The sequence below is a fragment of the Mastomys coucha genome, chromosome X (genome assembly GCF_008632895.1).
Source record: "Mastomys coucha isolate ucsf_1 chromosome X, UCSF_Mcou_1, whole genome shotgun sequence".
NCBI lineage: Eukaryota > Metazoa > Chordata > Mammalia > Rodentia > Muridae > Mastomys > Mastomys coucha.
The window spans coordinates 154,542,492-154,556,402 of record NC_045030.1 but is presented as its reverse complement, the minus strand read 5'-3'; the positions used below and the strand labels follow the sequence as shown (position 1 = coordinate 154,556,402).

Sequence of the window (13,911 nt, the reverse complement as noted above, 5' to 3'; positions counted from 1 at the left end):
ACAGAAGAAAAAAAAAAAACAGAATGGTTCTTGAGGTCTATAACTCCAGAACTTTGAAGAGATGGTCAGAAGAACTTCTGTGAGTTCAAGTTCAGCCCACATTACACAGTGAGATATTGACTTTGAGAAATGAAAGTGTACCCTTCCCTCCTTGGTATATATTCTATATTACAATAAGATCTAACGTAAATTTACATGCTTTTCTAATCCTGCTCTATAGTTATATCTCATAGTCAGCCTAGAATAGCGGCAAAATAAATTCAATAAGCAAGGAATCACAATCATATTTAGAAGAGCTTTAGAGTCATAATTTGCATATTTGTTTTCTCTTTATGGACAACAGTGGCATTATAAAGTACTACATCAGCTTATTGGAAAATACTTTCCTTGATGATTATTTTATTTCTCAACTACTACAACCAATATATGCTTGGCAGTATTTTAAAAAGTAAAATGTCTAAGATCTTTAATATTTTTAGAAGAATTTCCACACAAAAGAAGCCACTATAGGTCAATTTGAAATTTACCTAACAATATGAGCTGTTAAAAATCACTTGAGTTTAAAATTATACTACCTTTTTTCTTTCTGAATAATTTCTAAAATTGACTTCTATCATGGTATTCAAAATAAGGCAAATATTGTGACAATTTTTATATACATATGAAATAATCATTTAAATATTTTGATGTAATAATCAGCAAAATGTTATTCAGATTTCCATAGTAGAATTTAGTAAGTCTCATTTAATGACAGTGAATATTTACTTATAGTCATATTCCTAAAATAGAAAAATTATAATACTTTCATTATGAACTGGTTATCTAAATATTTTTTTAATAATCAGATTGCTTCATGCTTTTAAAAATACAAAGTTTTTGTGGTTAAAGTAAGCAAAGACTGATTTTTCCCTATAACTTTTAAAAGCAACTTTTCAAAGTGACTAATCAAATAATAGTGATAAAAGTTTCAATAAGTAGTATTTAAGACAGGATTGTCTGGAGTAACTGTAATCTTTGAGTTATCTTGTATAAAAACTAACAAAGACAATAAATTCATGTAACCAGACATTAGTTACAATATAAAAATAATTCCTACCTTTATGACTGCCCCAGAAAGACAAGCTGCTGCTGTATTTACCATTAAGGTGACTCAGGTTCCACTTCATAGCCATATTCCTTACTTGGATTAAAACTGGATTTCTGGAGAAAGGGACTCAACAACAAAGCCCAAGTTGCCTGAGCAAGCCTGAATTTCTACCAAATGAGGATGGAGCTATTTGCATTGTTGATTTAAGGAGGGGGACTGAAAGGAATGGATAATGGGAGCTGGTAATGTAATTTGTATATTGTCTGTGAGCTGCTGAGACAGGGATCATCAGTCACCTGCTCAAATTCCCTTTATTTTTGTGTTCAGAGAAGGATCAAAGGTCAGAAAATTTGGAAGGAAATGAAAAGATACACAAAATCTAACTACCAATCCATTGTGTCTACCAAGAAAGTTACCCGTGCTTAACCACATGTTCCTTAAACCAAAACATTTTTAATAGCCTTGATGAGAACTCATATATCAGAACACAGAACCCAAGTAAGATTTAAAAGTACAGGCATGCTTGTAATTACTTTAATATTTACCTATAACATTTAAATCAGAAGAGCTTTATTATTTATTACAATCTATTTCTTTCCATTATAATAGTTTTCTTGTTCACACAATCAGAACACTTGATCCAAGTTATTCATATGAATAATCTATGAACAAAAATATCATGCTTCAAATTTCAATGCCTTTTCAGTTAATCATTTAGACTGATAGTTTCTCTAGCAATTTCATTTATACCTAACTGGATCTGGGGCTGTCCCTGACTCTTGTTGCTTGTCTGTAGATCCAGTTCCCCTAACTGGAATCCCTTGTCTGGCCTCAGTGGGAGAGGATGCACCTAATCCTGTACTGAATTAATGTGCTAGGGTGAGGTGATGCCAAGGGGTGGCCGCCACCTTCTCAGAGTGGAAGCCCGGACAGGGGAGGAGCTGTGGGGGCAGGGTACACTGGGAGAAGGGGGACTGATATTGGGACATAAAATGAATGAATGAATGAATGAATGAATGAATAAAGTATACAAACCTTAATTTTGACATTAAAAGAGGTAAAGCATAAGTTGTAAAACATACACACTCCTTTGTACAAAGAAAATAGCCACCGTAATTTCTAGATTTTTGTTGAGGGAGTAATAAAAAAGGAACAGAGAATAAAACTGTTTCTTGTTTGGAAATTAAAGATGTGAAATACTTCCTTGAGAGACAAACTTTGAGCACATAAGGAGAAAAATGCTAAATGCTACCTTTCCAAAACAAGAAAAGACTACATAAAAGAATCAGCTATACATTTTTAGATGATCAAATTTAGATATCAAGATTGGTAATGAACTCATATAACATTTTGGAGACATAAGAAGGTTAATATGTGAAAAATAAACAGTAGTTTATAAGGAATCGCTAAATTTCTACCATTACAGAAATAATCTAAAGAATACTAAGATTTATGAAGATATAGGAGTGTGAGAAACAAACTGAAAAAGAAAACAGCAAGATTAAATAAACTGTTAAAAGATAATCTGCAATAAGCCCTGTTTTCACTTATGTGACTGTCTCCTCCAATTTGCTAAGGATACCAAGACATATTTTACCCCTCCTCTTTATTCAGAAGACACCCTATATTGGCTGTATTGTAAGGTAATTTGATTATGACATCAACAAGGACTTTGAAAGAACACAGTGTCATACAAGAGACAGGAAAACAAAATATAAATAAAAAAAGGTATAACATTCTCTACCCTTGCTAAGCCAAATTAAAACTTCATTATTTCTGATCATAGAAGCGTTCTGTTTTACAAACACAAAAGATAGTATTACTATCCTTCAAATCAAGTAGCATTCATATCTCACACTACTTTTCTAAAAACTACAGCTATATTGTTTTTAATTATTATTTTCCAAAGCTTTAAATGCTATGGAAAAGAAATTGTTGATAAACTGAAAAACATTTCTATTACATTTAAGAAATATTCAAAAACAATATAAATTTTTAATTAATAAAATGTTTAGCTTAGTATCCCTTATGTCTTTTGAAATTAGGTAACAATAAGGTCCTTATATATAACATTTAAGTCAATAAGACTTCTGTTGAAAAGAAGACTATAATATTAAAAATCAAATGGCTAGAGAAAAGGTTTTTATTTGGGGACAAATGTTTGAACTATGCAATAAATGAAACAAACAGATTAGTAAAAGAGAAGGCATATTAATGCTCAAAACATGGAAACAAAAATTTTTATACTCTTTAGCAAATTATTAATTGAAAATGTAATAATAGCCGGGCGGTGGTGGCGCACGCCTTTACTCCCAGCACTTGAGAGGTAGAGGCAGGTAGATTTCTGAGTTCAAGGCCAGCCTGGTCTACAGAGTGAGTTCCAGGACAGCCAGGGCTACATAGAGAAACCCTGTCTCGAAAAACCAAATGTAATAATAAAGAAATTAGAAAGATATTTTCAAAGATTGGTCAGCAGAGAAAAAAAATATTTTACCTATTTGTGAGGACATGTAAGTATGACTTCCTGAAAAGACCATTTGCCAGCTTTGAAAAAATTTCTCTACTTTAGAAAAATTACTTTATCAACTGTGGATGTAAATATGTGTACATAGAAGTACTTATAACATCCAATCTAGTAAAATGAATGTGAAAATTACTTCAGCATCTAACAAGATCGAAATCTGGCTAAGTCAATTATGTACATCCATCATTGAATACATGTAAAATTAAATTGCAATTCGTAGGGAAATATTTTGCACAGGAATATATTTCTTGTTCAGGTCATGACTGGATTGCACTTTGATAAAGTAAAAAATATATTTGATATACTTAGTCTACTGAACAGCACATCTTAAATTTAAGGCTAGTTTATCTTAAAACATGCTTAGAACATTTATATTAGCCTATACCTGAATAAAATCATTTAACTTTAACCAAAATCCTAATTTAAAAATTTTAATTCTAATTTTAAAAGTCCTTTAATATCTTATCTTAAAATAAAATCTTATTAAAATCTGTATTTGATGTAAAACTCAGAAAGTATATGGATATAAGAGACACAAAGGGATATTTTGCAAACATAATCAGTTGGGAAAACATACAGTATCCAGAATAAGGAACTATACTACCAACTGGGAAAAGAGCTGTTTTTCCCCTGTTCTCCACTGCTCATGCCTAAGTATATTTTATCACACATTACTAGATTAGGAAATATTCAAAGTATGGATTCTCCTTCATGCTTATGCTTTCACTGAATTGTACTGACAAAACTTGTAAACTTAGTCATTCTAAGTTAAGTTTCATCTACAGTCACAATATAGTATTAAAAATACGCAAAAAGAGTAGACTATGTAGGATAATCTATTTCAAACTGAAAGTTACTAAGACACAAAGTAAAATACAAGTATATTCTTGTTACATAAAAGAAAAAAACCTTAAGGAATTATGAATGAAAGTCATATGAAAGAGGCCCTGTGTAAACTATCACCACAAAAAAACAAAAACAAACAAAAAACCAATCAAACACCACCACCAGAACCAGAACCACTACCACAGAGCTGGGGATGTACCTTGGTATAGGAGAAAAATGGTACCGAAGGGTAGTAACATTCTCAACCACACATTTCAATCTCACCATATCTTAAGCAAAAAACATCAGTTTATAGAGTAAATTCAAAGTTTCTATCTTGTGATATGTCTATTCTACCCATACCCATTATGCACAGCAAATTTCTTTTTCTCTTGCAATAATCATATATTTTCAAACTCAATTATTCTTTCCAGAATTCAAGTTACTTCCATATTTGTCATATTTGTATTTTTGTTATTTTTAGAGGACTGGATACCCCCCTCCCCAGTCTATTTCACCTCACTGAAAGACAATTTTCCTGAAGGCAGATATTATGTTTTGGCTACTTTGGTATAATATACAGGTTTGCATCACAGAAACATCTACCAAAATTACCCATTAATATCTACTTGATAGAAACAGCAGCAAGGAACTGGTATGTATTACTGCACTGTAATGGGATGTGCTAAATCAGAGAAGCATTCAGTAACAAGAATAACATACCTAAAAGCCCTTTCCTATTTCCAACTTCCTCTATATACCTTACCTACTTATTTTATCCTTCTGCTTAATGATGCAGGTAACATTTAGCGGGGTAAATTTTAATTATGTTTACATTTCATTCTATCAATAAGCTTGTATTAAACTCAAGGCCAGTTAATCTTAGCAATGACTTCTTGGAGACATTTCTCTGAAATAACATACCTACATAATCATAGTACCAAATTTAGAAACACCATTATAAATGATGAACATTAGAATAACTGAACAGAAATCTATGACAGCTTCCATGGAGTCAAAAATTTGATTCATTTCATGGGTTTTACCTAAGAATATGAAAGTATCAGTTTACCTTTAAAATATAAACAGAACCATGTAAAATATATCTTAATACTTATTATTTCCAACCTTTAAAATTATGGTAAAGATGTGACTAATGATATATACAAATGGTTTTAAAAGGTTTTGGTGTTAAGAATAGAATTCAGGGCCCTGCATGCTAAGCACTTGCTCAATATTGAGCTATATCCCGAGAACTTATGTATACATTTCAACTGAATAGTAATTACAAAAGTAATTTTCAAAATAGCTATCTCCTACACCCACTTAATGTTTGCAATAACACAGCGCCAACATTCTAAATATGACTTCTGGCTGTGCCCATGTTCTTACTGTGAACTGGAACATAAGATTCCTGGTGAATAGGAAGCAGTCTCAACTAACCGAGATCCCTGAGATCTCTCAGATACTGATCCACCAACCAGGCAGTATACAGTATCTGGTATGAGGACCCCAACACATATACAGCAGAGGACTACCTGGTCTGGCCTCAGTAACAGAAGACACACCTAACCCCTCGAGAGACCTGAAGCCCCAGGAGTGAAGAGGCCTGTCCAGGTAGGGCAGGGTGGGGGACATGGAGATATCAACACAAGAGTGAGGAGGAATGGGATGAGGAACAGGAGGAGGATGAGTGAACTACAAAAAAAAAGATTAAAGATAATATTTTTTTAAAAAAAAGATTCCTGAGGAGCTCTCAAAAATTCTAATTATTCTAATTTGATTCTTCCTTTTTTCTACTATCTAAACTAGAGAATGGTATTACCAGTCTACTTGCCATTCCAATTCAACAGCAAGTTCTAATACTACCACTATTAAACACAATATTATCATAATCAGATCTAAAATAACAGAATATTTAATTGAGTATTAGCTTACCAATTTTTCCTGGTGGCTGCAATACATCTCCTGTAAGGCGACACCATCCAACTGGGAAGATGTCTCGGGAGTCATAGTTGCACCAATAATCAAATGCTCCACTCCATCCATCAAAAGTAATGTGAATTTGATCTCCGCTGACAGCTCCAATTGTGGCAGGACAGATCATAAATGGATTTTTTCTATCGACAGCTTCAATCTTCATTCCAACTATAAAATTATTTTGGGGTGGACGTGGTGGTTCCTAAAAATACAAATGATCAATGAGACAAATTTTTTCAATACAGGGCTTCTGTGTGTAGCCCTGGCAATCCTGAACTCACTCTGGACACTTGGCTGGCCTCAAAATCAGAGATTCACCTGCCTCTGCTTGGATTAATTGCCTGACAAAACTTGTTTATTTATTTTTTTTCAGCATTTTTTAGGTCAGGCATCATGGCATACACCTTTAATTCAAATTTAACTCAATGCCTTTAGGTTGAGGCTAGCCTGGTCTACAGAGTGAATGCAAAGATTTATTTTTAAACCATAACCAAGACTGACAACTGTTAGCCAAGTTAACCAAAAGATAGAAGGTACAAAAGTTTCATTAGAGAATATTTTGAAAACTTAAATTCCAGCTAATTTGAAAACATGTATGAAAAGGTTAAGCTTCTAGATGTTCATTGTCTACCAAAATTGGACCAAGAAGTTATCTTAAGACAGCAACACACCTATAGTTTGCAATGAGATGAAAGTAGTAATGACATCCATTGCACTTTAAGAAAAGCCAAAGGCTAGAAGGATTGATTCATTGCTGAAATACACTAGTATTTGAGTACCTAATACTAATGTTTTTCATTATTTCATAAAATACAAAGGGATCAAGCATAGCCAAGTTCATTCTACAAAGCCAGTATTTCCAATATAAAAGTCAAATAAAGGTGAACAAAAAGTAGTTTCTTCAATTAATATAGATGCAGAAATTCTCAACAAAATACATCAAAACCAGATTAATAAAACTCATTAGCTATATGACATATCATGGTTAAATTGGTTTTGTATCAGCATTACAAGAATGGTCAAGATATACCACTTTATAAATGTAACAGTAACAAATAAAATCAAGGACAAAATTCACATTATGAACTCAACATAAACAGAAAGGGCCTTTAATAATGTTTAACATCCTTTCATAAATAAGATTTTAAACAAACTACAAATAGAAGAAGCACAAACATAATAAGCCAGAAATCAACATTATAGTTACTGAGGAAAGCAATGAAGGCAGTGCCTCTAAAATCAAGAATGAGAGAAACAAGTATGCCTCTACTCTCTTTACTTACACAACTTCAGTGACTGATGCTTAGCCAGAGCAGAAAGGGAAAAGAGAGGTTTACAAATAGTAAGGGAAGCAGTCAAATAATCCTTCTTTTCAAATAACATATCAGTAAGAGATTCTAATCACTCCTCCATAAAACTCTTAGATCTGATACACACTACCAGAAAAATAGTGGGATTCATCATCAACATAGAAAAGTAAGTACATTTAAAGCATAATAACAATAAGACTGCTAAAAAAAATCAGAAAAAAAATATCCCATTTAGGATAGCCAGGCATAAACCTAGCAAAGGAGTTGAAGACTTCTACGAAAACAAAAACAAACAAACAAAAAGAAAAAAAACCACACACACATTAAGGTAACTTGTGCTGACTAGTTTTATGTCAACTTGACACAAGCTAGAATCCTCTGAGGAGAAAACCTCAATTGAGAAAAATGCTTCTATAAAATGGCCCTGTAGGTCATTTTCTTAATTAGTGGTTGATATGGAAATTCATTTTATTAAGGGATTGATGTGTGATGGCTCAGCCCATTGTGGGCTATGCCATCTCTGAGGTGTAATGGGGTCTTAAATGGGTAGTTAAAATGAGGACACTAGCAGAATTCTTATATAATGTAACTGTCCTTAAGCACAGAAAAGTAGGACAAGACACAAATACCACATATATAGGCTACAAGGAAGCACAAGAACATAGTACCTACAAGCCAAAGAGAGCCATGCGATGGAAGTCCTAGCCACACCTTTACGTCAGACTTCTAATTTCATGTTTTAAATAAACCTAGCCATCAACAGTGAAAATTTTAAAACACTAAAGAAATAAACTGAAGATGATATCAGTATGTGAGACCTCCTATGCACATGGAATGGTAGGGCTGATATTACAAAAATGATTATCCTACCAAAAACAATCTACAGATTCAATACAATCTCCACCAATATTCTAACATGATTTTTTTTTACAGAAATTGAAAAAAAATCCTAAAATTGATATGGAGTCCCAAAAAACCACTGGAATCCAAAGTAATCCTTAACAATTAAAAACAAAAACAAACAAACAAAAAAACCCAAAACACTGCTGGACATGTCTCTAGTCCTGATTTCAAGTTATACAATAGAGCCACAGTAGTAAACCCAGCATGGTACCAGGACAAAAAAAAATGACACAGTGATCACTGAAAGAGCATTGAGGACCCAGGTTATAATAACACGTACCTACAGCTACCTGATTTATTTCTGACGATGATGCCAAAAACATACACTATGGGAATGATAGCTGTTTAAACAAATTGTATTGAGAAAGCTGGGTATCTATATGTAGAAGAATGAAATTTGATCCTTCTCGCTCATATTTCATATAAATCAATGCCAAATGAATAAAAAAAAAATCTCAATGCTAGAGTAGAAACTCTGAAACTTCTAGAAGAGTAGTGATACATTTCACTATATAAGGCTGAGGTAAGGACTTTCTGAATAGTGCTTCAGTCAGCCAGGAATAAAGACAACAATCAACAATTTTGACTTCAGGACATTAAAAGGCTTCTATACTACAAAGTAAACTACTAATTAACTGCTCAATGTACAGAGAATAAATGTTCTCAGAGAGATCAGACACAAATGGGATAACCACATCACATTCCTCTACTACCACAAAAATCAGGAACCATTTTGGAAGAGGGAGGTAGGAAGTTTCTAAGAGTCAAAGGTCAGAGAGAACCAGAAAAAAACAGTATCTTTCTGGATGTGATGAGGCTGTTAGACTAATGAACTCATAGCAACTGTAGTTGTTACTATGAACTGCATGGTGTCTCTTCAACCCCAAATTTCTATTTAAATTCTACCAATATGAATGCATTTGAAAACAGAGCCTTAATCCAGTTTGACTGGTATGGTTTAATAAGAGTAAGATACCCAAGTGCACACCTATAGTGGAAACCATGTAAGAACACAAGAAGTTGGTCAACTATAAACCAAGGTAAGCCTCACAGAAACCAGTTTTTTTCTTCCAGTCTCCAAACGGTGGAAACTTTTCTTATTATGTAGGCCACTCCTCTTGGTTATAAGGACCCTAATAAACTCACTCAATTTTTGCCTGTACTTTTAAAAAGACTTATTCCTGTGTCAGAAAAGACAGAAGTGGTTAAGCATTCCAATAAAATCATGTTCTAGAGGGCAGAAGTGTTTTATAAATGCTTTTCTTACCTTCTTAAAGAACACTGCAGGTGCCAGTTCAGATCCAGTTAGTACACGTAGTAAGAACATAGGCCATGATAAAGTATTCATTCTGTACCCTGTTTTATAAATTATATATCATTAAAAACTTGTGAAACTATGACAATGGAGAACAAATGGGTAACATTTACAGATCTTCTTCAGAGAATGACTTTTTAAGGACTTGAGCAAGAGATACATCTTTTTTTTTTATTTTTTAAAGATTTATTATTATGAGTACACAGAAGAAGGTATCAGATTTCATTATAGGTGGTTGTGAGCCAGCATGTGGTTGCTGAGATTTGAACTCACAACCTTCGGAAGAGCAGTCAATGCTATTACTCGCTGAACTATTTCACCACCACCTCTGAGATAAATCTTATAGCTATAGCCACCATCCTAATGTCTGGCACCAATGTCAAAGTGGAACCAGAAACTTTCATTTTAGAGGAGCCACTGGCTAGGGTTTGCCAACAAACATGCTTATGTTTGGAGCAGGCCATAATATAGGTAATCCCCATCACACAAGGAGAGCTTTCATTCTATGTCAATTATTCACTCAATCATGGGAAAAGGTTGCAAAAGGCTTCTAGCCCCTTTTTTTCTTGGAGTATCTGACTTCTGTCCTTTCAGAAAGACCATGTCCTTTGAACTTTACAAATTTGCATATATTAAATGCATCTTATGGGGCTAAAGAGATGGCTCAACAGTTAAGAACACTGACTATTCCTCCAGAGGTCCTGAGTTCAATTCCCACCACCCACATGGTGACTCACAACCATCTGTAATGAGATCTAATGCCCTCTTCTGGTGTGTCTGAAGACAGCTACAGTGTATTCATATACATAAAATAAGTAAATATATCTTTAAAAATTTTTTAAATAGAATAAAATATGTATCATTCTAAGTTTTAAAAGGAGAAAACTATGAACACATTCTAGTTAACACTATTCATGCTTAAGTATTTAAATAAAATATATTAATATAAATAACTTCTGTGAGATACATAAGATAGGTAAAATAGTGAGTCTATGAAGGATACTGTAAAATTTTTACATTTGTGTATTCTTAAACTTTTCATAAAATATTAGTAAAAAGGACTTGGCTTCCTTCAGTAATTTTATATATACCAAACATAATCCTGAAATTTATGAGAAGTTACCAAAATAGGCTTATTTAGAAATTTTACCAACTTATATCAGCATTAGGCACACTGTTTTCTGAAGCAATCATTTTCACTCACAACCTGTCTGTCCCAAAGTTAGAATTGGCAAAGGGTTATATGCACTCTTAATGAATGTATTCACTAAGGTAGGGAAGCATGTGAATCATTAGCAACAGAGCTATCGACAGGGCAGCACATACAAAATTTTGAGAGAGACAAATTCATCCTCAAATAATCTTTTACTGAAACTATCCAAAAACATAACTAGAAAACAAATGATAGAAATGAATGGCATGTTTCTGACTCAATATTGTCAAACCTGACCATCTGACTTTATTGTTCTAGTTATGGTAACTAGAACCCACATAGTACAAGCAGGATGACTGATTTCTCCAAGTTGTTCTCTGATCTTCACATGTTCCATCATATGCACGTACGTGTACACACCACACATACAATCAATAAATGTAAAAGAAATAAAAATGCAAAATAAAAAAATGTGTAGTGGCACAAGTATCTATAATCACAAAACTTGGAAAGATGAGGCAGGAGATCAACAATTCAAACCAACCTCAACTACATTACTGAGATACAATAGTCAAAAAACAAGGAAAAACAAACATACCACTGACCAATTTAAAACCAAGGAAGGAGGCTGCCATTAACCAATGAAGTACCTTGCCACGAAACTTCCTGCATCAGTTTTAAAATTACTTTAAGGTAGTTGTTTTTGGTAATAACAATTTAATATACTACTTTGTGAATGCTAAGTATATGTTCTTATCATGCTGCACCCTACTGCTTAAACTACATCAGTTTTAATTAACAAAACTTGAAAAGATCTTAGTAAAGTAATTTTTCTCAGTATTCTGTATTATTGGTTCTTAGAAAATATTTCATTAATAGGAAAAAATGTTCTGAGTTTTACATCAATTATTATTTTAAGCATTGTAAAGAACATGTAAACCAGTATCTAAAAATCCATTGAGAGTGCAGATTGACCAAATAAACTAATCACTTATTTTCTACAGATTATCGAAATATTCCTCAAGTCTAAAAATATTTTTCCCAAAATATGTCACAACTGTTGTACACTTTAAAAACACAGCCTAAACTGAGCACTACATGTACTTAAACTTAAACCCTTTGATAAAACTTCCATTTTCTCATCCCTTTCAAAGCCTAAGAATAACTGGTATCTAATGGTTAGGACTCTCTCAATGAAAATATTGATTCTTGTACTACTCTCATAATGTAGAATCTCACATTCTTCCTACCCTCTTCCTCTTCCCAAAAGTATTGAATGACAACATCAAAAGGTATGTAACTCATAAAAATACAGGCTTCTTCTCTAGGGAGTCTCTGAATTTGCATGTATGATCTAAAAAAATTCTTTGGGTATTTTAAAATTGAAGATTAATATAACATCTGTTCAAAAATGAGACCTGTCAACACTTAAGCAGCATATATAATGGTTACATGGTACTGAGTTCCTTTCCAATCATGTATCTTTTACAGGAACTCCCTGACCATCTACTTACAAGAAGGCCTGAGTGATTTTTAAAAGGACACTTAAAACCATCTCTACTGAATAGCTTACTAGTAAGGCTATGTTATTTTAAGAACTGTTTATCCTTACCCAGTGGAGGCTGAAGTAAATCTCCTCCTTGTTCACATGTCCCAACAGGCTGTATGTCCGATGAATCCACAAGTCTCCAAAAATCATTCTTATTGTCACTACCATCCAGTCGTAGACGTAATCTGGCTCCAGTAATTCCAATGACCGAAGCAACACACACTGAATCAATATTGCGAGGGTCACGGGCTTCCAATTTCATACCAATTTGGAATTCATTAGTTGGTGGAGTCTTAGACTATTAATAAATAACATTATGTTAAAATGTATAAACTATAAGAAAAATATATGGCAAATTATGATACCAGAATAGCTAGGTGACATTTTTAGGTATAGTCACAACAGAAGTTGAATGAGATCAGTTTTAAAGGCTCAAGGCAAAATCTCCCTTTTGACTGAAATGCAGCATAAAAAACATTGGCCATCACTAGTCTCACTTATTGGCACATACTTTCCTAGTTACAGCATATAAAACACATCCGGAAAGATTTTTTTAAATAAGAATCTCATGACACTAACCCTCTTGAAATGAGCAAACCAGAAGTCCTATCAAAGCATATGATAAAGTTAAACTCCCCAGCACATTGCAAACATCCGTATATACTTTTGACCATGATCCCACAGGTGCCTCTATCTACCTTACACTCCAGATATTCTTTGCCATATCTTGATGCCCATCTTATTTTGGCTGTTTTCTTTCTTCTCACTCTAACAACGCTAAATAGCATGTTTCATGCACCTTGTCAATACAGGGTTATATTTCTTATAATTACTTGCTATTTCTGTCTTTCCCTCTACATAGGCAATTTAAAAATTACTATAAAGAGATCATCTGGTAATCAGTGGCAAAAACATAATCCCACTTTCTCCTCATACTATCAGAGCCATGGAACCACACAGACAGACACCCTTCTACAAGCTAATGATGTATGTTACTGTATAAAATATCAAGAGAATTTTGGCATACCTGTCTGAAATAGTCTGAAGGAGCACTTACAGATCCAGTCTCTTTCAAATACTTGTCCCAGTCAAAATAATCTGAAAAAAAACATACAAAATAGGGTGAGTTTTGAGTATGTAGTTAAGTTTTTATCCTGGATAAAATAAGTTTTAGTCCATGCCTAGACAAGTAGGGGCATGAGAGGCTTTGAAGGGAGTAAAGGGGAGGGAGAAGTGTAATTACATTATAATCTAAAAATACAAAA

At 33.4% G+C, this 13,911-nt stretch overlaps 1 protein-coding gene across 6 annotated transcripts in view; it reads right to left on the bottom strand.

Moving 5' to 3' along the window:
• Scml2 (Scm polycomb group protein like 2) overlaps positions 1-13,911 on the bottom strand; it is an 84,339-nt gene that overhangs the window by 55,085 nt on the left and 15,343 nt on the right. For all 6 annotated transcript variants that reach the window (XM_031370499.1, XM_031370509.1, XM_031370517.1 and 3 more), the window contains exons 3-6: positions 13,674-13,744; positions 12,710-12,944; positions 9,897-9,985; positions 6,375-6,618 (exon numbers count right to left, since the gene is read on the bottom strand). In XM_031370499.1, coding sequence (XP_031226359.1) covers positions 6,375-6,618; positions 9,897-9,985; positions 12,710-12,944; positions 13,674-13,744 — 639 coding nt within the window. The remainder of the gene's footprint in view (positions 1-6,374; positions 6,619-9,896; positions 9,986-12,709; positions 12,945-13,673; positions 13,745-13,911) is intronic.